The sequence below is a fragment of the Hevea brasiliensis genome, chromosome 7 (assembly GCF_030052815.1).
Source record: "Hevea brasiliensis isolate MT/VB/25A 57/8 chromosome 7, ASM3005281v1, whole genome shotgun sequence".
NCBI lineage: Eukaryota > Viridiplantae > Streptophyta > Magnoliopsida > Malpighiales > Euphorbiaceae > Hevea > Hevea brasiliensis.
Genome location: NC_079499.1, coordinates 539,362 through 567,205, shown reverse-complemented (window position 1 = coordinate 567,205; position 27,844 = coordinate 539,362). Strand labels below are relative to the sequence as shown.

The following is a 27,844-nucleotide window of genomic DNA, read 5'->3' as shown; positions in this document are numbered from 1 at the left end:
AAGAGCACCCACACAAATACACAAGAGCACCCATTTATGAACATGCACTTGCAAGCACACATGCATGAGTGCAGGCACACAACACGCGTGTGCATATATTTATAATAGTAGATAATAAATCACTACTTTATAAAATGAACTTATATTTACAGAAAAATTTTGCAATCATGAATATTAAAAACAAAAAGCTTATAAAATTAAAATTAGTGATGTCTTTTTCACTTATTTTTTTAATAATATTTAAAATAATATTTTTTGAAAAGCATTTTTCTTATCCAGAACTTCAATATTATTATTATTATTATTATTATTATTATTATTATTATTATTATTATTCGCTTCTCTCATTGAGCATAAAATTGATGCCAAAATGTTTAATTTTGTCACTGTATTTATAGGAGGAATTTAATTTAGCCTAATTTAAATTTATTTCCTAAATCATCTCAAAAATTTAAATTGAATCTCAATTTAGCTTAAAAATTAAAATTTATGACCTAAATTTTTTGATTTAAATAAAAAATTAAGAAATTTAATTTTTTATTTTTAAGCTAAATTTATTAATTCCTTGATTTAAGTCTAAAAAATAAAAAAAGTTTAATTTTTTGATTTTTTTATTTTTATATAAAATTTAAACTGAAGCTTTTAAAATAATTTAAATAAAAAGTTTAAAATAACTAAATTGAATTTCTTTAATAAATATAGAGATGAAATTAAGTTTTAAGTGAAAAATTAATGAATTGATTTTAAGCTAACTATTAAAAGGATGGATTTAAAATAAGTTGCACTATTTTAAAATGAAGAAATTCTTATCTAAATTAGATCAATGATGAGCCCACGACAATGAGATTTATATGCGGTAAATTCATATAAATATATTTAAGTCTTTAATTTATAATATATCAAATTTCGATAAGTTTTTTTTTTTTTTAAATGATAGGCGTTGAACCCGAACTTGTGGAAAACCTCTACTCCACGCCAGCTTAAATCTTTTGTTCATAACTCAGCACTCAAAACAGAACAGTAAACAATGTTCTTACCAAGTCCCCACATATAAAAGCGTTCATGGCAATCACGAATTCATCTCTTCCACAACCAAGATGACTTAAAAATATGATGATGTTATTTAACTTCAAAATTAAATTAATCTGTAAATTAATTAAAACTTTGAAGTTTTAGTGTAAAATAATATAAGAATATAATTTCGATGCATTCAAGTTGTGAATCATCTGTAATTTTTATTAATAATTTTCAAAATATATATTTATGGGAGAGGTTATAATAAACACATTTATATGTAATAAAATTTAATTTATTATATATTCAAATTAAGTGAAATTTATATATTTATATTTTGGATAAATAGAGATTAAATAAATTTATATATATATATATATATATATTTTTTCTTAATAATCTTATTCAAATTTAATGATAATATGTGATTGAGAATTAATAATAATAATAATATATAAAAAAGGAAACGTTAAAATTATTACCATTAATTTATTTAAAAAATAATGTATTAAGTAAGGTTATTAGGTTACCATGGTTGCCCATCTCTTTATATGCACATTGTATCAATGTCTTTACTCATGATGATGCCAATACACCATTTTTAGATTTTTTTTTAATATTATTATTGAAATTATGCAGTTAAAAATAATATATATATATATATTATCGATAAAAAAAAAATTATCTTTTACTGTATAACTCACGATCATTATCCAAGCGATTAATAGAATATTACTTTAGATTACGTAGTAATTAAGGACTGGAAAATAATAGCTGACCTTACTTATTGTAAGGTGAAGGATCCTAAACTTGGAAAATCCATAAGGAATAGAGTAAAGTCTTTAAAAAAATAAATGGAAAATAAATAATGCTAATAATTATAATGAACATTTGTAGAACATGCAGAAGAGGTGGACCTCACTTACCCCTTTTATCTTGTTGGTGATTATAAGCCTTCAAAAAGAATGCTATATTGATCAGTTTGATGATCATATAACTTCAATCCTTTGAAAATGTTGAGGAGATGTGTTCCTTTACACAATAATCATCTTTATTTAATAGATTCAGAAACAGAGTCTGATGATCTATGTGGATACTTCAATGTTCAGAGTCGAAAAAGAAATAGCAGAGGAATTTATATCGGAGAGGAAAGATGCAAAAATAAGAGAAATAAGAAGGGGATTATTATTGATGAGGAAAATCAAGAGGACATGAAAGCATTGGAGGACAAATCAGGTATCAATATATCAATTTTCACTTGATATCTTTTTTTTTATTTGCATTAATTAATATTTTGTAAATTTTACATAATTAAATGATAAAATGTCCATGTATGCTTAACATTAAAAAAATATTTACCTTTCTTAATATACTGGAAAATTTTTTCCTTTTTTCATAAAATTTAAGTTTAAAATAATTTTTTAATAGGAATGGAAGTAAGTGAGATTTTTTTTTTTTTAATTGTGCATGTTATTTCTAGAGTAAAAATTGATCATTACAAATTTATATCAAGTGTGGTGATTGTGAAGATATATATATATATATATATATAATCCAACATTTGATATGATCATGATGAATGTGGTTTTGAAAATGAAATTGAATTAAATGAAAATCGAATTAAATTGAATAGGAATTGAATTAAAACTAGAAAGAGGGAATTTTAAGATATGCTCCCAATTCACTTAAACAAATCAACAGAAATATTCAGCATCAATGAATCCACAAATCAAAAAAATGGTCCCAATTCACTCATATTGATCTTACTTATTTCTTTAAATATATGATTTTAATACTGTTTTACCCTACTAATATTTTAAATTTGCTTTTATGAATTTTTAAATTAATTAGCTCCAAAATAATCTCACCTCACTGTACTCTTAGATATAGATATTTCATTTTAATAATATTTTGCCCCACTAACATTTTAGATTTGCCTCATTAAATTTTTAAATTTACCCTGAAAATATTCTGGTCCCACTGATTCCACATATTTTTTTAGACATAATTCATTCTATTAATATTTTGTCTAACGGCAATTTTAAATTATATATATACATATCTTAGCATATTTGTTAAGAAAATTTTTATCATGATTTTTTTTTTTGGTAAAAGCTTGTAACAATGCAGAAATAGTGATAGCAAGAAAGGCAGAAAAATATCAGCAACGCATGAAAGAGATTCCAATTCCAGCAAGTGGTACGGTGCAAGAAATATCCTTCATCAGCTGGCAAGGATTAGCCAAGTCCATTAAGCAAAAGCATGAACAGCCATTGCATTATCTCACACACAAGCTTTTGAGAGAGTGGGATGAATCAAGAATTGGCTCAAACGAGGAAAACAAGCCATTGGAAGATATTATTGATCCTGCTAAAGCTGAAGCTACTATTTGGGTTGTTGAACAGTTTCACAGACAATTCTCTTCTCCTCAACATCTTGCCAAACTATGGCTTTCAGATGCTTTGCATCAAGATGTCGTTGATCCCGTTATGCATTGGTACTCTAGATCCAAGCTCATCTTCACTTTATTTTATGCTTTTTTTTTCATGCTGTTTTATGTTCTTTTTATGCGTGCAGACAGTAGTTACCTAGCAACATGAAAAGAACAAGGTCGACTGTTGAATCACCGAAGACGAGAATGGCAGGGAATGTTGAAGAAGATGGAACATGCCTGGAAGCATTGCATGTGGTGAAAAAGATTATGAAAATCTGCACCAAATTTGTAATGAAAAAGAAGGCCATGTTATGGATTTCTGAAGCTGATGAATAATATTATGCGAGGAAATGGATGGCATAACAATAATTAAGTTTTAATATCAGATTAATTGCACATTGATCCTGAATTTATACCTTGTAATTTAAATTGGCATGTGGATGAGAATTAAAAGGTTGATTTGACATTTGTCGTTATCATGAACTCAAGAAAAAAACATGTTAACTTTACCATGTATATATTATATATTGAGTCTCTAATGAGCTACTATATTTCTGTTTCTCCATCATGTATTGTGTAAATATAACTAGTGGTTGGATTTAGACTAACTTTTGATTGGAAAACATTAATTTCAAATTTAATAAGATTAGGGTTTAATTGAGATTATTATGAATTATTCATTTCAGTTTTCGTTTCAATTTGATCTTTATTTTTTATTTGATTTTAATAAATTGCTTGTTAAAATTTTTTACATAAAAAATTTATTTTAATTCAACTGAATCAATTGATCTATTTGATTCAATTCAAAGTTTACTTTTAATTAATCTAAATATTATTGATTTTTATTCTGAATTAGATAATTTGATTTAGAATTCAAATCCAACTACAGTAAAGTGATTATATATCATGATGTTTGAAATCTAATTTTTTTTTTTTTTAGAATAAAATCTATTTTTTTTTTAAAAAAAGTCTATTTTAAATGTATTTAGAAAAAAATATAATACAAGGATTACTTGCTTATTTTATTTATTAAAATAAATTAAATTAATAAAAAAATAATTTTAATAGCTTTTCATTAACATATTTAAGGTATTTTTTTTTTCCCTTGGTATCTCTTTAATTATTTTTTTCTCTTCCTACTATGATTCCAGGGTGCAGATGGTGTTTTATGAGGCTCAGTCCCTCGATGTTTTTCAATTTGCTCGCATAGTTCAAGCTGCTAATGTGATAACTGATTCCATTGCCAAATTTGCTTTATCCTTGATGAGTTGATTTTCATGGAAGAGGTTCACCCTTTCATAGCTGGGCTTGCATTGCTTGACATTTTATCTCTTTAGCTTGTAATACAAATTTTTATTTAAAAAACAAAAAAAAAATTAAACTAACTTTTTCTGCAAAATGCTTTTTTTAACTCGGAATCTTAATGCCAAACAGTGTCTTAGTCAATTCTTTAGATTTTCTTTTTTCTCATCTTTCTCTTCCTTGGTAGTTTTGATCACATGATGAATTTTTAACCATCTCAGCTGATGACTTTTCTTTACATGAAAATTGTACCTTTTTTTTAATTGATAATTTATTTACTGGCCACTTGTTAGTTGTGAATTTTTTAGCTCAAGCATGATCCAACTTTTTCCCCGTTTATCTTCAATGTTAATTCTATTTTCATCCTTATATTCATCAATTTATATGGGTCTAAAGAATTATGTCACCACCAAGTTTGAACACTGACTTAGCCTTACCAAGTTTTGATACTGGTATCTAGCTTTAGTTGGACTTTTGCAGTTTCTCTTCATTGTTGAATGCATAAATACTGAATTTTGAATATGATGTGCTTTTTGGTTCTTTCATTGGATATTCCCTTACTTTCTTGCATCTGCAATTCCTGTGCTGTTGTGGATTCTGAACGTAGTACAGATGTTCCAAGTGAAGTACTCAACTGATAGTAATCCTCATATTGCTGGTGATGGATGGAAGTTATATTGAAGCAGTATCACAGCCAGATTTAACAGTAGATGAACCATCTGTAGGGCAAGAATTTGAATCGGAAGCTGCTGCACTTGAATTTTATTCTACGTATGCCATGCGTGTAGGTTTACTAACCCGGATTAGGGATCAACAAACCTTTCAACGTGATGGATCTGTCATTTCACGAACACTTGTTTGTAGTAGAGAGGGTTACCAAAAGCCCAAAAATAGGAATGAGATGACATATAAAAGGTCTCGACGAACACGGACTGACTCCTACTACAGTGGGCTGCAAAGCAAGGGTTTCACTCAAAAAGCAGCGTACAGGGAAGTGGTTTATAAGAAGCTTGGTAAAGGAGCACTCTCACCCATTGACTGATGATCTACATCAAAGGGCACGGTGTATCAAATTCCAGTCAGTTCTTACCTCTGCAGTTATTTTGATTTTTAAATCACTGTGCTTAGTTTGCACTATGCATGATAGGTGGATATAATGAATGGTTTTGATGTCCAGTTCTAATCCATCTCACACACACAAACTGCATTGGCTGATTCACACTTTTACGCCTGTATTCTTTTTCAAATATAAAGTAGAACAGTTTAGGATTTGTCTTAGTAATATACGGAAAAATAGCTATTTGCAAATGATGCTGGAATAAAATTGTGATTAGCTAGAATTGTTCAAAGAGGACTAAAATTTATGAAATCAGAAATGATACATATCTTCTTATCTGCATTCCCCTAGTTCCTAATTTTGGATTCAGGATGAACCATTGTTTGGACTTGTCTTGAGTCTGTATCAATGCCTTGCAACCTTTCACGGGCGCTTTCAAAATTTTGCTGATGTGTGGACCGTGGTTAGCTTTGTTCCAATGCTAGTAAAGCACTATCTGAGCAGTGTTAGAATTTGTTCAAAATTTAAATGTCAACTAATATATCTTTCCAGAAACTTGAGTGGTAAAAAGAAAGAGCGCTTTCTTGGCAATAGTTAGATGCCTATCTATTTGTGAAGTCAGAATTATCTTTTCATTTGGTCCGAGCATTCAAGAATATGCTTGAGCGAGTAACTCTTGTCCGAGTATCCGAGCATCCTGTTCAAGTACTTTGTTGTTACTTGGACCAGATTTGAGCTTCATTACTTATTACTTAATTATACATTGCTCGCCTTCGGGTATCGTTTTGGTGGCTGTAGCATCAATTATTTAGTTTGTTTGTGCTGTTGGTAAGAAGATTTTGTTAAATAATTTCTCATACTGCATATATTTACGATTCAAATTGCATTTAGCTGTAAGGAGTCAATCAACTAACTCAAGAGCCGATAATGGAGAGAAAACGGTCTACTTCCCTCAGAGAATTTATAAATCTTCTCTTCAACCACATTGATGAGCACACACAAGGCTTGTCAGAAAACATTCAGTACATAGTAGAAAAGGTAAACAAGATTGAGTCTGAAGCAAAAAGCCATCTACATTTGAGGTAGCTTTGGCATTGTAATGCACAAAGTCTAATTTCTTACTCGTTCTTTTCTTTTTCTCCTCCTCCACCTCTCCCACAATTTAGTGTAATTTTGCAAATTTGAATATAGGCCTAGTTTAATGTTACAATGTCTACTATTTTGCTGTTTAATGAAATACCAGAATTCTGTTGCTCGTCTAAAGCAATATATGGATTATTATTATTATTATTATTATTATTATTATTATTATTATTATTATTATTATTATGTTTGGTGGTTTAAAGCAAGGAGATGTCTGCTTTTCCTCGTTAAATTATGATGATGCAAAAACAATGGTGAGTGCCCACTCCAACTAAACCAATCCCTTCCCAAAATTTAACAGGGAAAGAAAGAAAGAAAGAAAGAAAGAAAGAAAGAAAGAAAAAGCCTGGTATCAACCATTGATGTGAAATGGGTACAAGCGTGGCCTGCCCACATTGTCAATTACCACAAACGAATAAATAGCAGCTTCACTAACGAATCAATGCCCATATATTAATAATATAAAAAATGAAGTAAAAGTTGACGTAAAAGAGATTTATGAAACAAATGCATTCTAAAGATATTTTGAGTTGTAAGATAATTTTGCTTTCAATAAAGTAAGTTGCAATCTATTAATCATCGACCTGCCTACAGAGATAACACCAACAAGCACCCATGCAAAATGCATTAACAAAATAAAGTCTGAAAGTGACTAATCAAATGCTCTTTCAATGGCATTCAATCTCTTTTATCAGCCTAAATACCAAGTCAAAAGGCCTTATATCTGTGTTGAATTCTGACTCCAATCAACTACATAAACCGGAATCTGTGTTCATGTGTGCAGTGAACAATGACAGCAACAGAGGTAATCAATCAAATGTGAAAGATAATTACATTTGAAGCATGATTATTGATAACTGATCAATTGCTAGGGATACAACAGTCAAATTGTCTGAAAAAGAACCTCAAGGGGAAGGATGAGGAAGAGGAGTTCAACTACCTAATTTAAATGCATCCACAAAAAGACCTAAGCACACTCCTGCTTTCCAATAGTTCATCATCACTACAAAAGACTGCAATCTCCCAGTGGATAGAGAAGAGGGCTTTCTGTACATTAGCATGCCAATCCCTTCAATGGCAGCAACCACAACACCTGCGACCAATACATCCCAGTCACCCGTCTGTCCAAGAATTGTAGCAAGTGCATTTGCGGTGTAGAAACCCAATAGAACGAGAAATATCTTCATGGGGAAGTTCTTTCTTGCCGAATTCAGCTTCTGTAGTAGCTGTTGGCCACCTGCACTTACTATCCTTCCCAATCGCGTGCCACCAAGACCACTGTCACCATCAAGATTCTCTTGTCCACCATTTCCAGATAACCCCCCTGTGTTCAAGGCAAATAGTATTCTCCAATCATGTCTTCTCAATTGAAGCCTGTTTCAAAGCAGGAGAATCAGTGGCATGATATAAATGTGCAGGATACTAAACCAAACATCTCATAACAGGTTTGCAATTATGGAGGTAAAAACCTAATTTGCCACAGTAGGTAAGGAATGGGATGTTTATAGAATCATAATCCATATGCCTTTCCATTAGTCCACTGATACAAGAAAAATACCCAATGAAGCAAATGGAAAAAAAAAAATCAAACGAACAGGATGCAATGTCAATAAACCAAGTAACAGACCAACTCACATTCCACTAAAGTCCTCAAATCAATGAACAGGTCATGCTTGAACTGATTCTATGAGTAACCTAAAGATCTCTCCTTTCAGATATCCACTTATCCACTCAATTCCAACAATTCTCTCAGCACCTGTCAGCCATTCTGGCCCATGACCTCGACACTGATACCAGGACCGGGCCCAACTTAAAAGAAAGGAGGTTTGACCAAGTCTTATATGTAGCACAAAACCACTAACCACTAATAAGTGACTATCGGAATTTTCTTATGTGTTGATACTTAACTATCTTGATGTGAACACTGCAATACAATGTCATGGTCATGGATCCACATAAAGAAAATCCCCTTTGAGTGACAATCTCAATGTCCAAAAAGTTTTAAGTGTACCTCCTCCTGAGAAAAGGGAAAGACTTTACGCCAAATTTTGATGTATGTCCACTAAAATTCAGCTCACTGCTCCAGTTCTGCATTGCATACGCTTTGAGAGTCTTACATGATCTTTCAGAGACTTCACTCTCCATCACTAATAAACCAGACCTCAGCATCCTCGCTCCCACTTGACAGGCCATGAACTATAAGCAGACATTTGACAAAGCATTAGAATTCAGAACCATCTACAAATGGAAAGAATGGTTATTTCTCAAACATTCAATTTGACTAGTGCTCTTTCCTTACTTGTTGCTCGAATCGAAGACCATTAAACATGTTCTTGTACTAATCTTTACGTCCTCGCAAAGACATCGAGATCTCCTCACAAACTTTGAATGCTATACATTTGTCTGAGTACAGAATTATCCAAAACTCTTGACAAAGGAACAAGATAATTTATCATTGGAAAAGAAGTTTTCTCCTTTTTTTCTTGATTAATAGAATATCAAGTCGGGAAATTGGATTTTCCTACCTCCCTCTTTCTCTATCTCTCTCTGTCTGTCTCTCTCTCTCTCCCCCTGCGCTCCTATACATATCAATTTATGTGTAATTAATTTCCTTTTAACTTTATTTTTTTAGGGATTCAGTCTATAATGCAGTGTAAAATTAACTTACAAGTATATAGACATAGAGATGCAGAAAAGCAAATCCCTAACCTCCAATGAAAGTGAAGCTTCAGCCTTTCCAGCTTTCTCCGAGTTTGCTGCTACTCTACTACCTGTGAGGTGGTAGAGAAGGAACAAGAGAGGCACACAAAAGCAAGGACAGATAGAGGGGGAGGAAAAAAAAAAGGACTGCTATCTCGGCAGTCCAGGTGGCACAATGGGAGTGGACAAAGTTTCTCACTCGATATACCTGGGTGCAGAGAATAGAAGCCCACATCTTTGTGGACACAGTTTATGCTTATACCTATGACTGCCATGGGTTGCCTCTTTAGCTATATGTTAGCTGAGTCATGAATTTCAAAAAAAGCAGAAACAGCAATTTTACGGTTTGGGAACATGCGTACTAAAGTTTTGATGCTGCTATGCTTCTTGACCTCTATGCGCATAAATTCACTTGCTGCACAACAAGAACACCGAGAAGAAGAAGCAGAGCAATTGTTTTCCTTACAACCCAAACAATGGAATGGCAGGGTGATAGAAGTGAAAGGAGGCCCAGAATCAGTGATATGGGTGGTGCAGCTATCTGATCTCCATTTTAGTGTCCACCAACCTGATAGAGCTCTTGACTTCAAGAAAATTGTAGGTCCTGCTCTTCAAATGATTAACCCTTCTCTCGTCCTCATCACTGGTGATCTCACAGGTATGATTTTTTTTTTGGGTGTAATTGTTCATGAATTTCTTGTTAAGGCGTTATTGATTTATTGAAAACACATGCAAATGAATTGTGGGTTTATTTTGGATATTCTGTTTGTACATTGATGAATTTGTCGTTGGTCAAGAAATGAATTGTGAATGGAGATTTGAACTGAGATAAGAAAAAATTCGAGATATTAATGCTATTTCAAAGCCATATCTGGTGCAAATGATGATCGAGTGAATTTAAAGATTCTTCTTTTTACTTAAACCTTTATCTCCATAAAACCTAAAAAATCAGATTCTTCTCTTAATAACCCTAACCCTTTGTTTGGATTGAGAGAAATGAAGAGAAGAGAAAAGAAAAGAAACTTGATTTCTTTAAATTCCTTTGGACAACAAATGAAAGGGAGAATTGAAGAGAAAGGGAGAAAAAGGAGGAGAAATGAAGAGAAATTTTAACTCAAAATATTTCTCTCTAAATTGGTGGGAAATGGTGAGAAATTGTAGTTAAAATATTTAAATATCCTTCTATAATATAAGTATAAGAAAGGAAATGAGGGTATAATAGTTATTTCTCCTATAGAAGAAATTGTATTTCTCCTCTATTAGAGTAAATTAAATTTACTTTCTTTTCTTTTCTCTTCATTTCCTCTCTCTAATTTCCCTTCATTTCCCTTGCCAAGTTAAGGATTCAAACAAAGGGTAAGTCTGTTTCTTTGTACGCGAGTTCGATGTGCCAAAGAGAAACTAACTGCATGCAGCTGTTCCTTTCCTTACACATTTAAGTTTTCTTAGCTGGAAGTGGTTCTTAAAAATTCAGTTTCTTTATTTCTTTTCTATTCATTCGAATGGACTCCATGCTTCCTTTCTTTGAATTATGTTTCCCAGATTGATGATATCTTATTACTGTTATTCATGGTTTTAATAATGCAAGATCTCATCCTTGATCTCCTTGTCACATATGGAGAATTAGTCTTTCATCTTTAATGGGCTGCCATTATACTGCAAGATACCATTAAGAGAAGAATCTGTTTTTCCCCCTTTTGATTAATTTTATATTTGTTTATTTGGAAGTATGCCAAATATATGTTCTCACTTTTAAACTGCCTTTACCAATCCTAGTGATGTCCGGACGGATCTCCTCAAAATACATTATTCTTCTCTTTTCCAGATGGGAAAAGCAAGGACTTGTTAGTAATGAAACAAAACGAAGATGAGTGGCTAGAATACCAAAATATAATTGAAGATGTTGTGAAAAGAAGTGGACTTGATAAGAACATCTTCTATGATCTCAGAGGAAATCATGATATTTTTGGAGTACCCGTTGTTGGTGGTTCATTTGATTTCTTTTCGAAATACAGCATTAATGGGCAGTTAGCAAGAAGGGGAAATGTCAACAGTGTTACCCTTGAGGTCTGTCGCTTCCTCTAGATTAAGTTTATACTTATAAATAATCACTTTCATGCATTGCATCTACTAGTCAAATTTGAAGTTGTAATTTATTAATTTAACAGCTAGAATCCTTTGAAGTTTAATTTCATCCAACATTTTATTTTATTTTATTTTGGCAGCCCAAAATGTCCCTTTTGATCTTGGTAATCGCTTAAATTATTTGTTCCTTAAACAATGCCTGTCATCTAATATTGGCTGTTCATGGTCTCAATACTTTCTGGTAGTTGCTTTAATATTCTTGTCACCTTCATCCAAACTTAAATATCAAAAAAGAAAGAAATGAAATGAAATGAAAATTTTCACACCGCACTTTAGGTAACTATTGTGGAAATGTTTCTTCTTTCTTTAGTTTTTCACTTGTTATGTTTCTCTAACCAGTGGAATGAATTAGAGTATTTAAGTGATGTCATTTCCATTAGGCATTTATGTTCACTTTGGGAAATCTTCTATCAAGTGAACTTTCAAATGCTACAGTAACTTCTTGCTTATCATTGAACATCAATATTATGAGGCCGGGTTAAAAATGCAATTTTGTCCATTTGTTCAATGATAAGCATAAAATTTTATTTACTCTCTCTCATCGTAGTCCCTTCTGTTCTGTCTTCCAGACTGGCGAGCGCAAACATCTCTTTATTGGGTTGGACACTGCAATGTCTGTTGGTTTGCGGGGCCCAACTAATCTTTTTGGGCATCCCACTGACCAACTATTAACTCAATTAGATTCTCAGCTATCACAATGGGATTCTCAAACAAATAAACCTGTAACTAAAATATCCTTTGGACATTTTCCACTTTCATTCTCAGCATCCTCGCATTCTGGGAAGAGCCTGAAAGATATTTTTCTTAATCATTCCATATCAGCTTATTTGTGTGGGCATCTTCATGCTAGGTTTGGTAAGAATTTAAAACGGCACCACCAGTCAACGTCAAGTCAAAACCTTTTGTCCTTGCAGAAATTTTTTCAGTTAAATATGCAACAAATACCTTCAGGAAGTGCAAAAAACTGTTCATTTGGAGCTCCATCAGCTGAGGAGTTCTGGGAGTGGGAGATGGGTGACTGGAGGAAAAGTAGAGCCATGCGGATTATGGCTATTGACAGAGGTCATGTTTCATATTTGGACATTGATTTCAAATCAGGAGCCAAAAAAACTATTGTATTGCCCACATTTCCACTAGATTCTCGCTTCATGTCAACATCTTCATGGCATCAAAAGTATGAATGTCAACATATGGTCCCTTCATCTTATGAGACAATCAGAGCTCTTGTGTTTTCTGTTTCTCCAATTGTGTCTGTTGTTGCCAGGATCTATGATGCAAGACCTGGAACTCTGAATATTGTCTTGGAAACACCCATGACGAAGGTTGTGGTAGATATGTCCAGGGGAGATTTTTATGCAGCTCCTTGGAATCACAAAGCCTTCGATGATCCATCTCCTGATAGATTTTGGCTGCAAATAGAAGTAATTGACATAATGGGAAGATCAACTTTGTCTGAACTAAGGCCATTTTCAGTAAATGGTTTAACTACTAAGATCTCATGGACATGGAAGGAATTCTTTGTGATGGGTTGTCAATGGGCTGAGTTGTATTATCCAATCTTCTGGTCTGTTATATATTTAATGTTATCCATTCTGCTTATTCCAAGACTTCTTCTCTTATTTTCAAAGAAGCAGTACTCTTACAAGTCTTTTATTGTTGAAAAAAGTTTCTTCAATGGTATAGCATGGGTTTTTCAGGACCTCTGCAGGCTTCCCATTACATGGTTTGGTATTTTAGGGTATTTGATATACCTTTTATTGTTTCCCTGGTTTATTGGGCAAGTTTTCACTGATGGTGAGGATAAGGGGTACATGACCTACATGGGATGGGTGGTAAGATCATCCAATGACAACGGAAATCAGGAGTACATTGGATCTCCAGATATAATGGTGGTTGTCCTTCCCCATCTCATCTTTGTGGTTTTGCCTGCTACTTTTGTTGCTGGGGCATTGGCTGCTGAAAGAGGCATGTTCAAGGAACATTTTCTATCTCTTTCAGGGAAGAAAGAAGATGATGATTCTGGTCAGATGAATAAGAAATCTCAAGTGCTTGATAAACAGGGAGATAGAAGACTGAAATTTTATTTTGGTCGTAGGTGCATTCGGAAAGTTCTATTGGTGGTTTGCTTGGGAATCTGTTGGAAGCATTTTATGGTGAGTTTCAATTCCTATGCAACTTGTAGTGAAAAATATGGCTATGTGAAGTATATACATCATATCTTATAAAATTGCGCACAGAGAGGGTTGGTGGGTGGGTTACTTTCATGATTTTAGCAGGAAGTTTGAAGTGATTAATTACTAAAACTTACTTCTGTTAGTGATAATATTGTAACACTCTCCCCAGCATGAATCCCATATTTTTGAGAAAACAAGATGAGATCCCAGCCTTCCTCCTACCAAAGTGATAATAGCTTGAAATTCATGGATTGGGTAACTTATGCTTGGGAACTAGAATTAGGAAATCTTGTACGGCAAAGTAGAAAGATGATGAAATCAGAATTGGTTTTTTTTTTTTTTTTTTTAAGCCTGTAGTTTAGACTAATTCGATGATAAACATGACAGAAGAAACTAAAAAGGGGAAAGAAATAAATACCAGCTTTACATCTCAGTAGGTTTCAAGGAATCACGCATTCAAGAGAAAGCCTCAACACTTTCTAGGATTAAACAGTTAGTTGTATAATTCTGATACTGAATTGAGAGTGGAAAAGTGTGTGTGTGGGCGCGCGCGCGTCTATATATATATATATAATGTTTTGGGAAGGACCATGTTGTTTTGTTTCTGAAAATCTGTATGGATGTGGTGTCTGATAATTTTAGAGTAAGATGGAAAAGATATTTGCACTTTGAACCATTAAGGCACCATTATTTGATTTCTCCTAATGGCCTTTATCACTCGAGACCATTTTTATGGGGACTACATAATAAAGAACATTGACTAGTGTTCACTGGATTTAATTACCATTATCTGTTCTGAATCAGTTGTGTTTCTTGTAGAATTGCAGAGCCCTTATGAAAGCTTATGAGATGAACCCATTGTTCCATTTTCCGGGCTATAGCCTTGCAATTCCATTGCTGTTGGCTTACACTATCTACAAAACCAGGAGGATTTAACAAGTGCCAGAGTGAGGACCTTGAGCTACAACATCAAACTATTTATATGATTATGGAAAGTAATTGCAAAATGTGAAGAAGCTTGGTGACATCAACACAAAACCCTGTTTCAAGTTATCAGAAATGGTGAACTATTGCTGCTCTCAATATATTATAGTGAAATAAATTCAAGTACAAGAAACACTTTCCAACGTGATTGTTGCTTATCTGAACTCAAAACCAATGCTGAGGGGAAAATCAAAACATTAAGTTTCAGTTTTTATACTAGTGGTAGGCTGGTAGCTATAGCTGATGTTGCTTGAATGAAATAGAGTATCTGCTCAAATCTGAAAACTAGAATGCGAGTATGCATTCTTGAAAAAGAATTAATAATGATAGTACTTATAGCACTGTTTTTTAGTTCTCTTTTCCGTTTAGTTCTTTGCAAACATTTTGCATCACTATGTATTAGAAACTCAAGGTCCTAAATTGCTGTGGGCCTGTGGCTGTGTTCTTGAATTAATTCTCGTAATAAGGATGTGGAGTTGTTGATTTGGCGCTCTTGCTGTCGTCCACTACAAGATTTCATAATCAAGGAAATTTTGAAACATCCAAGGCATCCGTGCTCATATGATTTCAAGGATTTGGGAATAGAATTGCGAGTTTCACAGGTTGAATCATTATTATGCATTGGACCATGAAGGGAATACCAACTCAAGACTGGTTTTTACCATGAAACAACTTCGTCTCAAAAAGCTTCATATTATTCTTGATGATTACAAGCAAATAGAAGTTTTAGCTAGAGAGCATGATTGGTTTGGTGCAAGAAGTATAATCATTATAACAAACTATGGATAAAGATATCTTTCAAGATAGAGTTGATGGAATATATGAGGTTCAAGCACTAATGAAGCATGAAGCTCAATGGCTTTCCAACTTATTTTGCCTTTAAACAAAACCATCTTGATATTTTAATAATGACAAACTCATTAAAAAATATTTTAAGTAATATTCTAATGTTAAATTAGCCTATTAAATATGAACCAATATTGATATTAACATTATTTAAATTAAGTAATCATGTAGGCTAATTCACCTAAGCATTTTTTTTGTTTAATGACCTAATAATTTAATAAATATTTAAATAGAATATGTTCTAGTAAATGGGTGTCAATCACTAAGTTTATTTTATATGTGCTCAACATTTGGATATTTTGAGTAATTTTTTATTAGAACATATTCTATTAGATAATTTAATTGAATATTTTAATAATTGAGGCTAATTAAATTAGTAAATTATTAGCTCAATAGTTTAATAAGTAAAATATTATTATTTGTTCTAGATTAATTTTTATTTAAATTGGCCCAGTTAGGTCCAGGAAAAGTTTAGCAAAAAACTAATTTTTAATATCAACTAAAAAATAAACTTTTTAATAGACTAATATTCTAAGTAATTTAAAAGTTGATATTTAAAATTTTTACTAGGACAAATAACCTTATATTCCAAATATGCACTTCACTCACAATTAAACATAATGCATTATAAAATTTTTAATTACCCATTAATTGAGCTATTTTGTTATATATTAATGTTTATTAATTAAGTATTATAGCTATGTTTTAGTTAATATTGTCTATTTTAGAATATAAAAATATTCATTTTAACATACTTTGAAAATACTAGGATATTTAAATATGCAACACTTTTAAAATTTAAAAATTAGTCTGCCAATAAAAATTTATTAAAGTTATTATAATACATTTAAAATATACGGGCATACGGCTGTCTAAATATTTTTCATTGGTTCAATTAAATAAAAAAATTTAATGAGTATATTCTATTAATATGAAGGTAATTTTTTTATTGGTGCACCTTAATTGAAAAAATATTGCCCATATTTTAATCCTTTAAAAATAGGTTATATAATTTATTAATATTTAAATATATGAGATCAACGATAAATATAACACTAACATACAATTTGTTAATAAGCAATAGTTTTGAAACATTTTAATTTAAATATACCCATATATGTGGCCCAATATATCCAAACTTAAAGAATTAAAAAGATGGCCCCATTTTTCAAAATTAATAGGCCATATTTTTTCAAAATTAATAGGCCATATTCTATTTTTTTTCATTAGCCCATTAAACTGACTAGCCCACCTTAATCATAATCTAAAATATGTTTAAGTATTTACTTTTAAACAATTTTTTAAATTAATTTAAAATATATTGGGCTAATGGATATTAATGGCCAATATTATAGTAATTTAAAAGTTCTTTTAAATTTATTTTTTATAAAATAAGATTTTTTTTAAATAGATTAGTTTTTATTAATTTAACAAAATTAAAAAAAAAATTAGTGTTCAACATTTTTAGAATTTTTCTTTAAATTTTTTTTAATTTTATTTAAAAATTAAGTTGTGTGATATTTTGTTAAGCATATAGCCTAATAAATTTAAAAGAATTTAACTCAACTAATTAAAAAAAATTAGCTCAATTACTATTCATTGATCATTCATTTTTCAACTTTTTAAATCGTTAGCCGGTTTAACAATATTTAATTTATTATTCACTAATTAATGAGTCAATTATAAAGTTAATTTTTTATTAGTCTAATTAAATAAAAAAATAATTGAGTTCATATTTTAATAATTTAAAATTTATTTATTGCCCAATTTAATTAAAAAATTGATCGTTGTCATTTTTTAAATTTATTTTTAAGTAAATAAATAGGCCAATAAAAAAAATAAGCATTTATGAGACCAAGTTATTTAAAACAATATTATAACAGTTAGGTTAATGTTTTCAAATAATTTATATTTAAATTATTCAATAAGCTTATATTTTTTTTAAACAAAGATTTTGTATATTTAAATTAATGAATTGTTATTTTTTTTGCCACATTTAAGAAAAAATTTAATGGGCTAACATTTTAGATAATGAGTTAGGTCATTATTGGTTCATATTGTTATATATTGCAATTTTTTAACTTAATATTGCCCTAAAAATTAGTATAACAACATGCAAATATTTAATTTATATGACCATGTTAACGTTATATATGACTTAAGGATTAAATATAAATATTTTAATATTTCTTTTTCCTAACTCCCCTTTTGGTTATATTAATGGAAAATTTTTATAATAATTTTTTATTTAAGAATTATATATAATTAATAATGTCGAATCATCCACACTGTTATGAGGTTATAATTTCCCACAATTAAGGATCAATTTCGTCTATCTGGCCGAAATTTTACAAGAGCCCTCTTGAAAGATCTTGATCCGAGGCTCAATCTATTAATAAAATTTGGGTCTACCATTATAACTCGAGAAATGCTCTATCGGTTCAACTCTGTAGTAATATGATAACTCGCCACTTCCATCTAGGGGTAGCCACGGTTCAGGAACCGCCGGTTACGGTTCTTGAACCGCCGGTTCAGGTTCAATAAAATCATGAACCTGAACCAAACCGTCATGGGATGATTTGGAGGATGTTTCCTGAACCGCCTGTTCCGGTTCGAGCCCCGGTTTAAAATGGTTGAAGAGACGGTTCAAAAAATGACAGTTTAAAACGGTTTGGAAGCGATTTTGGAGCGGTTTAAGAGCGATTTAAAGGAAAAAAATTAGAGAAAAATTTTATTGATTTATAATTTAAGTTATATTTGTAAAAATATTTTAATTTTTCTTAGAAATCTTTTAATCAAAATAAAATAAGAATAAAAAGAATAAAATTAACTTATTTTTAAGAAAAATTTAATAAGCAAATAGTTGAACTTATTAAAAACTAGAGATGAAATTAATTTAAAAAAAATTAGAAAAAGGTACATGAACTTAATTTTGCCTATGTATCCCTTTAGGATTTATATGAATCAAAATTTTCAGGTTGAGAAAAGGGAGATTGAGGTGGTTTGGTAATGTGAAGCATAGACATAGGAAAATTCTAGTTAGACATGTAGAGCACATTGAGTTAGAGAATAGAAAGAAAAGAATAAGTAGACCTAAACTAACTTAAAGGAGAATAGTACAACATGACCTAAAAGTAGTACACATTTTCGATGATTTAACCCAAAATCGTTTAGAGTGGAAAAAGAGAATCCATATAGCCAACCCCAATAAATTTTTGGGATAAAAGCTTAATTGAATTGAGTTGAGTATTACTTGCCCTTTTTTAAAAAATTATATGATAATTGATAATTAAAAAAATATAAAAGAAAAAAAATCAAAATAGAGGGTATTGAAAATTTTATTGAATATATAAAATAATAACAGAGTAATTGATATAGCATTAAAAATTTTAGTGAGCATATAAAATAATAAAGTAGGAGAATTATAAAAGTATTGAGAATTAAAAGGAGTGTAGAAAATAATTATTTAGAAAATTTGAGAGAAATTAAAAGAGTATTGAGTATTAAAGAGAGTGTAGAAAATAATTGTGTAGAGAATTAATGACATGTATATATAAATAAATGAATTAGGAGTGGAGTGAGGTATTTATTGAATTTTTTTGTATTTAAATCATTAATTTGGTCCGGTTTAGAACTATTGGTTCAATCCGGTTCGGAACCGCCGGTTCACGGTTTCTAAAAAATATGAACCTGAACCAAACCGTAAAAGGGCGATTTCAGTCCGGTTCGAAACTGGTTCCGGTTTAACCGGTTTCGGTCCGGTTTTGACCGAACCGGTTCCGGTTCGAAACCGAACCGTGGCCACCCCTACTTCCATCTTTGAAAATGAACTCGTGATTACAGTGATGCAGGCCAGAGAGAATAGAAATGGAAGCAGCACCCTTGCCGTCGTGTCCTTCAACCCCTCGCTGGAACGTCGAGAGGCCCTTCCTCACTGGCCGTTTCCACCAGGTGTCTTTCTTTTTCCTTTTATTTTGATCTCATCATTTTCCCGAGAAACGAACATTTTAACCAATTAAAGTGAAAGAGTTTAAAAAAGGACAACCGAAATTCATTCTCTTTATTTATTAAGAATTACTGTTGTTGCTTTTGAAATCCATAATTGAAAGTACATTGGCTGTGAGGGTTACTTGATTTTGATTTTCCCCTTTTCTTGATTTTCCCTCCTGATTCCTGAAGCATTGAGCTTAACAATTTAGAAGTCCAATTTCTTGACTTTCCCAATTTAAAGTCACTCAAAATTCTACCTTGTGATGACCTCTTTTTTTTTTTTTTTCCCCCTTTTCTATTTAGGAAACAAAAGGAGCCTCGAGGCTTGCTGGTACAAAGGGACTCTCCTTAGATTCCTTTAGGTATGCTCATGTATTTGGTTCAATGGCTTTTTCTAGTAATTATCATGTATCATCTCATTTTGCTCGTTTCCTTTTGTTTTTTTTTTTTTTAAAAAACTTCATTATTTGAAATTTCATATTTTTATGGAATGAATTAAAACATGTTTGTAAAAATAAAGTTTTTTTTTAATAAAATTTTGTGTGTATTTTAGCAGCCCCGGAATTGACAAGGCCATTGGTTGTTATGATGCTGCAGTCCAGGTGTGTTTCACGGCTCTCAAATACTTTTGTTTTTCAAATGTTCTTGCATTGGTTTTCTTTTTTAATTTTTATTTGTCTAGTATGATATGTAGAAATTTTACATTTCATCGGCTAATGATTACTTTGAATTCTCTAAATATCATTTTTGTTGTTATTATTTGAACATTTTCGGAGGTTTTCTGCCTCACTGTTTTGCAGATTCAAATTAAAAAATTTTATTTTAAAATGAAGGAAAGCCTGCTCTACTGGGAAAAGAAAATTCATCTTAATCTATTGCATAGGGTTGTTTAGAAATTCCAATGCAGGGAGAAAAAAGCAATTTTTGTTTTCTTGAAATTGAATTACTTTCTGTTTCATCTTGAAGACACACATAGAGGCAGCAATATGCAACTCTTATTACATTCTAATTTGACCACTTTGTTTTTAAATGATTTGTTATCTTGTTGAGATAGAGTCACGGACAATAGACTAATAGTTATTGTTTTTCTTGGAAATAGGAACTTATTGTCATCGACAATCTTATGTCTGCATTAGTTGGAATTGAAGGACAATATATTTTGATCAAAAGAGTCCATGGAAAGGAGGATGAAATTACTTTCCAGATTGACGCTTCAATGGATTTGGCACTGCAGGTATTATATTACTCTAGCTCTACCATATGAATGTGATAGCTTGGGAAATTATTCTGGTTTAAATACCATTTAGGCATGTTCTGCCATAAGTGGCTGTTGTTGATTGTTGTTTTGCTATGTTGATTGAAAAATTGAGTAGATGTTTAGTATTGTATTTTATTCATTTGTGTAGTTTCCATCAGTTTGAAAAAGATTAACATAATTAAAGGATGCTTTATTACTGAGGATCAACACAGCCACAACGGAGTTTAATTTTTGATATTTAAATATGTATCTATGCTTGTATTCGCATATGTCATATGCACAAAACATTTTAAAGTCAGGAAGAGCACTCTTGAACCTTTGCCTTAATAGGTTATCAATTTAAGAGAGTAAAGAATTTATGTGTATCATGGACTTACTGATTTGTGATTATAACAGCTGCGGCCTTTCAAAATCATTTGAACTGATGAACGCATGTATTTCAGGAAAGAGCAAAATGGATATTTCCTTTATGTGAGAGCTATCTTTTGATTGACCAGTTTGTTGAGTCAAGGTCACAATTCAAGAGTGGCGTAGTTAATCATGCCTTTGCTGCTGCACTCAGGGCACTTCTTCTGGTAGGTTCTTTGTGCTGTGAGTCATGTAATTAAACTATTGTTGCATTTGTTTCCATTTTGCCTGTATTTGTAGTATTTGCTGCTTCCATTGAATATTTGTGTGCTTAATTTATCTTACCTGTGGTTGCTGCATGTGCATTTCAAATTATTTTAAGTAGAATGTCTGCTCCATCAATATTGATATGTTGATAAAAACATATAATTTTAGAGAGTTACATATAAACCAAAAAGAAAAGAGAATGCCTCTTATGTAGTCAAAACATGAAAAGAAGCTTGGAATTGGAGATCAAAAAGGCAAACAAAAAGCAGGAGGATAAAGTTCCCTGGAAGATCTCAAATGTAATAATGCCTTCTGTAATGAGTAATTGAATAAAACGTCACATATGGATAATCTGGAATTCACACATGTTTACTTAGTCCTGCTGGCCGGCCTATAAGCATTTTTTTAGCGCAAAATGTGAAATACCATATGCATTTTAAAGGTTACATTCTTTGCACACTAAATATGTGTGTTTCTCCTAAATCAAATGTCATTGTAATGTCTTCATCAGGATTACCAGGCCATGGTAGCACAACTTGAACACCAATTTCGACTTGGAAAACTTTCCATACAAGGATTGTGGTTTTACTGTCAGGTTTAAGTTTGTCCTAAACCTACATATATCATCTCTTGGATTTTTTCTTAAGAGGTTTTCCATGTATTGCAGCCCTTGATGGGCTCCATGCAAGCATTATCTACTGTTGTAAAGAAGGCTTCAGCAAATAATTTTACAGGATCTGCAGTCCTTAACCTCCTGCAGAGCCAGGTGCAATGTCATATCTGATTTACTTTATTTGTTTAGTCAACAGAAAACTGTTAACATAACTGTTGTCGTTGTGAGTTGAATTTTCTCCACTAGTTCATGTTCTTTTGTCCCTAACACAGCTTTTGGCTACATTCAGGCTAAGGCCATGGCTGGTGATAGTGCAGTGAGATCATTGCTAGAGAAGATGACACATTGTGCAAGCAATGCTTATCTGGGCATATTGGAGAGGTAAATTGTGCAAGCATGTTGTTCAATCTGTTTTGAGTTGTTAACATTGCTATACGCTTTACATTTTAGTTTTGACTGATCAAATCTACTATTTGGACTGTTTGTCTGTAACATGTGCAAGGAAACAAGTAGTTGTGTGGTGCAAGGAAACAAGTAGTTGTGTGTTGCCAGGGTTCAACATTTGAATGTTTATCATCCATTGCCATAGCTTGAGAAAAACATCCCTTCGCCCAGAGACTTTGCCTAAGACCCACAAAAGAATTTCAATCTTTTGGAGCATATAATAAATCACTGTAGGCTTTAAAAATCTATGTTTGAAAAGAAAATTGTATGTGTATGCCTATTTGCCTATTAATTAAAAATCTATGTTTGAAAAGAAAATCTTTTGTCACATGATTTTGCTTTTTCCCTATTCTGTTAACAATACTTGGAAATCAGAGAAGGAAGATTCATTCGTAGACATTAAATTGGAGTTTAGCATCATAGTAGCCTTATTGTCTGGTCATCATGAAATCCATGATTGAGTTATATTGAACCTCTCTATATGCTTAAAAGAGTTTTATTTTATTTTATTTTATTTTATTTTTTATTTTTTTATTTCTTTTTGTTCTTGTAAATACTATATTTAAGAGGATATCAGTTGCTCTGGGGAAGCAAAGATTCATATTCTGATCACTAGATTGTATGGTTTGAAAGAAAAATATGTGTGTTCGTGCTCATGTTTGTGAGATATTCAAACCTAGGAAGATATGGATCCAAATAATAAATAGGTTCTATGTTAAGCATGCTGTCCAGGGGATATATGTCAAGCATTGTGTTGTGAGTTAATTTCCTTATCTATTATCTTATCATGTCCTTGTGTTATCACGTCCATGTCTATTGTTTATCTTTGTATTTCACAGATTCAGTCAAGCCACCGTTTAGTAAATTCTGGAGTCTGTTGCTTTATTTTAAGTGCAAGTTATTTGTTATATATTTGGTTTAAAAAGGCATGCTGGATTTTCTAATATTTCTTGAGAATCCTCTCTGTTCATTTTTTCCACATGACAGTATAATTTTTCCAGTTTCCTTGATTCTCTTGCACATAATAATGAAATGTATTTTTTAGGTGGGTCTACGAAGGAGTCATCGATGATCCTTATGGTGAATTTTTCATTGCAGAGAACAAATCTCTTCATAAGGTATATTAACTCTGTTTAAAATGATAGGTGTTTGAAAGTTGCTCAAGACGCTTACAGTTTTCCTTTTATAGGAGAGCCTCACACAGGATTATGATGCTAAGTACTGGAGGCAACGTTACAGCCTTAAAGAAGGAATTCCTAGCTTCCTTGCAAATATTGCTGGAACAATATTGACCACAGGAAAATACTTAAATGTTATGAGAGAATGTGGGCACAATGTTCAGGTTTGCATATTGTTATTGCCCTTGCTTACGGTATATTAGTTTTGCATAAAGAAAAGCACTCTCCCTCCACACTTGTGTTGATCTTTCCTTGCTCTGGATTGAATTATTATATTTAGGTTCCTTCCTCAAAAAATTCCAAATTGATGAACTTTGGCTCGAACCATCAGTATCTTGAATGCATAAAAGCAGCTTATGATTTTGCCAGCAGTGAGCTCTTAAACCTCATTAAAGAAAAGGTAAGCATAGGTTTTATAATTTCCATGCATATTTCTTGTATTTTTTGTTTGGTTCATGTGATTATCCATGTCAATTGCTTTCCATTTTGCCAAATCTCCTAAGAAGATGCTATTTTTATGTTGTAGTATGATCTAATGGGAAAGCTGCGGTCTTTAAAGCACTATCTTCTTCTTGATCAGGTACTTCTGTTCATTGATCTGTGAACTTGGGACTTAACGTTTCTTAGTATATCCCTATGCAATTGGGAAATTTAACTTTTGTCTTGTGTTATGAAGAGGCAAATTGCTCTGGTTCTTGTTTGAATTCCTTCTACATTAATTAAATTGTACTATTTCAGGGTGATTTTTTGGTTCATTTCACGGACATAGCTCGAGATGAGCTTACAAAAAAGCTTGATGAAATTTCGGTGGAGAAGCTTCAGGTTTCACCTTATATTTTCTACTAAAATGAAAAATAACCTGGATAAAATATATTGATGCTCAGTAACAAGATCTGATATATTCTCTTTTGCAATATAGTCTCTGTTAGACCTTGCTTTGCGTACCACAGCTGCTGCAGCAGATCCATGTCATGAGGACTTGACATGTTGTGTGGTAAGCAACTCTTATCCCATTTGCTTTTATGGGGTGAAAGTAATAATTTTAAATGTCATTATATTATATCTGAAGCTTTTGCTTTCAGGAAAGATCTTCTTTACTTAAAACACTGGGCAACCTGAAAGATCTAGGAACAAGGGCTTTTCCCGATAATAATGATCTAGAGGAGCCAATGAGCATTACAGGCCTTGAGACATTTTCTTTGAGTTACAAGGTAGTTTTCTGGCATGACCTTAAATATTTAATGGAGATTGTAAATGACATTCTGAAGGAAATACTTGATACAATGTAAAGAGTTGGACTTGCATCCAGAACATTGCAAAGTTCAAGTCTTAAGAGAAGCTACATAATGTAAAAACAAAAAATTGGATCATCTCCTAACTCCTTTCAGTAACCCCGCTTTGTGGGATTGTAATTGGAATGATGCCAATTTCCTTGTGACTTTCATAGTTAGAGCTTCCTCTGTCTTTACTTCATTTGATGTCATGATCTTCAATTTCTTATTTAAAATATTTTACTTGTTAGGTCGTGATCATTCAATGTTTGGTTTTGTTTCAGGTTCAATGGCCATTGTCTATAGTTATTTCAAAAAAAGCCCTAACAAAATACCAGTTGATTTTCCGCTTTCTGTTCCACTGTAAACATGTGGACCGCCAGCTTTGTGGGGCTTGGCAAGTACACCAAGTATGGGCTAGAAGCTTGTTGATGTAAAGTGGTAAATTTTACTTGCCTTTTCTTCTGCTTCTAATTCAATTGCAATATACATATGCAGGGAGTTCGTGCCCTTAACATGCGGGGAACTGCCATCCCTAGATCAGCTCTTCTTTGTCGTAGTATGTTGAAATTCATCAACAGCCTTCTACACTATCTAACATTTGAGGCAGGTTTTATCTTATCATTGTAATTTTTTTTCTTTTGACAGTACTATGTTAAGGATTCCCCCAGTTCAAGTTTTGGTTGATTTATCTCTCTCTCTCTCTCTCTCACCGTTCTTTTCTTTAAAATATCATAAGTGATAAGTCTTTGTTATATGTATTTTGTGATTTTCCATTGGTATAATTTTGCTCAAACCTATTCTATTTTCATGTAGTACCTATATTGCATGACAAAGGTGTGCTTGATTGGCACTTGAAATTAGTCTAATGTGTCTTGGAAATCAAATGAATCCAATACTTGGGCACATTCTTGAACCCAAAATTGTCTTCAATATTAAGTGATTTGGGTAGGCAGCTGGGCTAATTATTGAGATATTTTTAATTATTTCTGATCTGCCAAAGTTCAAAGACATCAGGCTTTTTGAAGGGTTGGGTTTAATTTTAAATTTGTCTTTTGTTTATAGAATCTAATTTGGCATGTGTATTTTGATAAAGAATACACTTGTTTTCAGGTTCTTGAACCTAATTGGCACATGATGTATAATAAAATGCAGACCGCAAAAAGTATAGATGAGGTATGGTCTTCAACTTTTTGGATTTGAATATATTTGTTGTGCAATACTTGAGCAACTGTTCGCCTGTGATGTTATTTTAACAGAGAAGTATATATTTCTGGAACAGGTTATCCAATATCATGATTTGTTCCTTGATAAATGTCTCAAAGAATGTTTGCTGCTTCTACCGGAACTACTCAAGGTTTGATTTTTAATACCCAAAGCTAGTTACATTACATGTATTGGATTGAATATAGGCATTGAATGCATCTATACAATGAGAAATTCAAAAATGGGGCAGGAGAAAGAATGACTATGTAATTTTAGTTATGATAAAAGACAACATAAAGGTGAAACTACTACTTCAACAGATGGAAACCAGCCAATAGCCCTTGATGGCAGGAAATCCTCAATTCTTGATTTATGATTCTCATGGTCGTCTTTGAGATTTTTTTTCTCACAAAGTCAAACTTTTGGTTGCAGAAGGTGGAGAGGCTGAAATTAGTGTGCCTGCAGTATGCAGCTGCATCTCAGTGGCTGATATCGTCATCTATTGATATTCCAAAGCTAGAGGAGCCCTCTGATGTTTCACTCAGGTCAGAGAAGTCCAAGCAATGGAGATCAAGAAGCCAATCTCAGGCAGTAAAAATGATGACTCAGAATACAACAGTCACAGAGTCTATACTGTAAGTCTAATAGATGTGAGTTGTACATATGAATCCATAAAGTTCTATCTCACAATCGCCGTAATATCTTGCAGGAAATTTGAGAGGGAATTCAATGCTGAGCTTCAGAGTCTGGGTCCAATATTGAGCAGTAATTCCCAAGCAGAGCCATATTTGACTCATCTTGCACAGTGGATTCTTGGCATCAGAAATGACCAATAAAATTTTAGTGTTGTTTTCGTCTAGCAATTGCTATTGATTAGCGTGAATACATTTTTTATGGTTTGCCAGTCGTTTGTTGTGTAGAAAATGATATGCTTCATCGTCTGTCTGAGAAACAGGAAGCCAGTGCTTACCAGTGTTTGTATTATAGGGCCCTATTTGGTAACACAAGTTGTTTTAGGCCTAACCTGCTGGGGGCTGGGGAGCCTGTCTTCTTTGTATCCTGTTGTACGCTGGATATGCATCACGGGTTTCAGCTAGCTCAATAGTGTAAGATTTGCATACAGCCTGAAAGAATGTACCTTTGGGTCTTCTGCTTAATCTCAACAGTTTATGTTTGTCCGACAATTATAGACTAGGGACATTGGATTCACAAATTATTTTGAATTGTTTTCTTTGATGTGGTCAATTTTGATAAATTTTTCTAATTAAACTAATTCCCGCATCTTTCATCAAAATAAATAAATAAATGCCTTCGTCCATTTTCTTGGTTATTACTCCCTACTCATACATATAACTTGTCCGATCCATGACAGACCTGCAGAAATGGATACTGCATTGAATTATTAAAATAATCAAAAGCTACTAATGTTATATCTCAACTAAGAATCTTTAATGGAGCAAAATTTCTAAA

The 27,844-nt window shown here is 32.2% G+C and overlaps 3 protein-coding genes across 12 annotated transcripts; 2 read left to right on the top strand and 1 right to left on the bottom strand.

Annotated features, from left to right (window-relative positions):
• Window positions 1–7,770: 7,770 nt before the first annotated feature.
• On the bottom strand, window positions 7,771–9,809 carry LOC110642704 (ycf20-like protein). Of its 7 annotated transcripts, none has more exons than XM_021794828.2 (5): window positions 9,660–9,793; window positions 9,476–9,529; window positions 9,250–9,377; window positions 8,962–9,146; window positions 7,771–8,324 (listed from the first exon to the last, which is right to left on the bottom strand). In XM_021794828.2, exons 3-5 carry the CDS (start codon window positions 9,277–9,279, stop codon window positions 7,883–7,885), a joined length of 657 nt encoding a protein of 218 aa, XP_021650520.2. In that variant the 5' UTR covers window positions 9,280–9,377; window positions 9,476–9,529; window positions 9,660–9,793; the 3' UTR covers window positions 7,771–7,882. The 7 variants fall into 7 exon arrangements, with proteins under 7 accessions (XP_021650520.2, XP_021650517.2, XP_021650523.2 ...); XM_021794825.2 differs by having other exon boundaries at window positions 9,250–9,353; XM_021794831.2 differs by having other exon boundaries at window positions 9,619–9,778.
• A 123-nt stretch (window positions 9,810–9,932) lies between these two features.
• On the top strand, window positions 9,933–15,304 carry LOC131168843 (putative metallophosphoesterase At3g03305). 3 transcript variants are annotated; one of them, XM_058149529.1, is made up of 4 exons: window positions 9,933–10,308; window positions 11,476–11,717; window positions 12,365–13,948; window positions 14,789–15,304. In XM_058149529.1, exons 1-4 carry the CDS (start codon window positions 10,005–10,007, stop codon window positions 14,903–14,905), a joined length of 2,247 nt encoding a protein of 748 aa, XP_058005512.1. In that variant the 5' UTR covers window positions 9,933–10,004; the 3' UTR covers window positions 14,906–15,304. The 3 variants fall into 3 exon arrangements, with proteins under 3 accessions (XP_058005512.1, XP_058005514.1, XP_058005513.1); XM_058149531.1 differs by having other exon boundaries at window positions 9,982–10,308; window positions 12,710–13,948; XM_058149530.1 differs by having other exon boundaries at window positions 10,161–10,308; window positions 11,427–11,717.
• A 4,319-nt stretch (window positions 15,305–19,623) lies between these two features.
• Window positions 19,624–27,597, top strand: LOC110642693 (gamma-tubulin complex component 2). 2 transcript variants are annotated; one of them, XM_021794808.2, is made up of 21 exons: window positions 19,624–19,750; window positions 20,093–20,151; window positions 20,346–20,391; window positions 20,889–21,023; window positions 21,491–21,622; window positions 22,174–22,257; window positions 22,330–22,428; window positions 22,565–22,656; window positions 23,765–23,837; window positions 23,909–24,061; window positions 24,178–24,297; window positions 24,424–24,477; window positions 24,636–24,719; window positions 24,817–24,891; window positions 24,980–25,108; window positions 25,453–25,578; window positions 25,667–25,774; window positions 26,282–26,344; window positions 26,451–26,525; window positions 26,807–27,009; window positions 27,084–27,597. In XM_021794808.2, the coding sequence occupies exons 1-21, from the start codon at window positions 19,667–19,669 to the stop codon at window positions 27,208–27,210; spliced, it is 2,121 nt and encodes a 706-aa protein (XP_021650500.2). In that variant the 5' UTR covers window positions 19,624–19,666; the 3' UTR covers window positions 27,211–27,597. The 2 variants fall into 2 exon arrangements, with proteins under 2 accessions (XP_021650500.2, XP_021650498.2); XM_021794806.2 differs by having other exon boundaries at window positions 20,343–20,391.
• The last annotated feature ends 247 nt before the right edge of the window (window positions 27,598–27,844 follow it).

Bases quoted from the DNA above. Each gene is read 5' to 3' on its own strand.
- LOC110642693 (XM_021794806.2), top strand. From the start codon at position 19,667: ATGGAAGCAGCACCCTTGCCGTCGTGTCCTTCAACCCCTCGCTGGAAC. The intron at 25,775-26,281 runs GCAGGTTTTATC...ACTTGTTTTCAG, and splicing joins TACACTATCTAACATTTGAG to GTTCTTGAACCTAATTGGCA. The intron at 26,345-26,450 runs GTATGGTCTTCA...TTTCTGGAACAG, and splicing joins CCGCAAAAAGTATAGATGAG to GTTATCCAATATCATGATTT.
- LOC131168843 (XM_058149529.1), top strand. From the start codon at position 10,005: ATGCGTACTAAAGTTTTGATGCTGCTATGCTTCTTGACCTCTATGCGC. The intron at 11,718-12,364 runs GTCTGTCGCTTC...TCTGTCTTCCAG, and splicing joins TCAACAGTGTTACCCTTGAG to ACTGGCGAGCGCAAACATCT. The intron at 13,949-14,788 runs GTGAGTTTCAAT...TGTTTCTTGTAG, and splicing joins TCTGTTGGAAGCATTTTATG to AATTGCAGAGCCCTTATGAA.
- LOC110642704 (XM_021794828.2), bottom strand. From the start codon at position 9,279: ATGTTTAATGGTCTTCGATTCGAGCAACAA. The intron at 9,147-9,249 runs GTAAGGAAAGAG...GTCTGCTTATAG, and splicing joins GTCTTCGATTCGAGCAACAA to TTCATGGCCTGTCAAGTGGG. The intron at 8,325-8,961 runs GTACACTTAAAA...GCTTTGAAACAG, and splicing joins TTCCCTTTTCTCAGGAGGAG to GCTTCAATTGAGAAGACATG.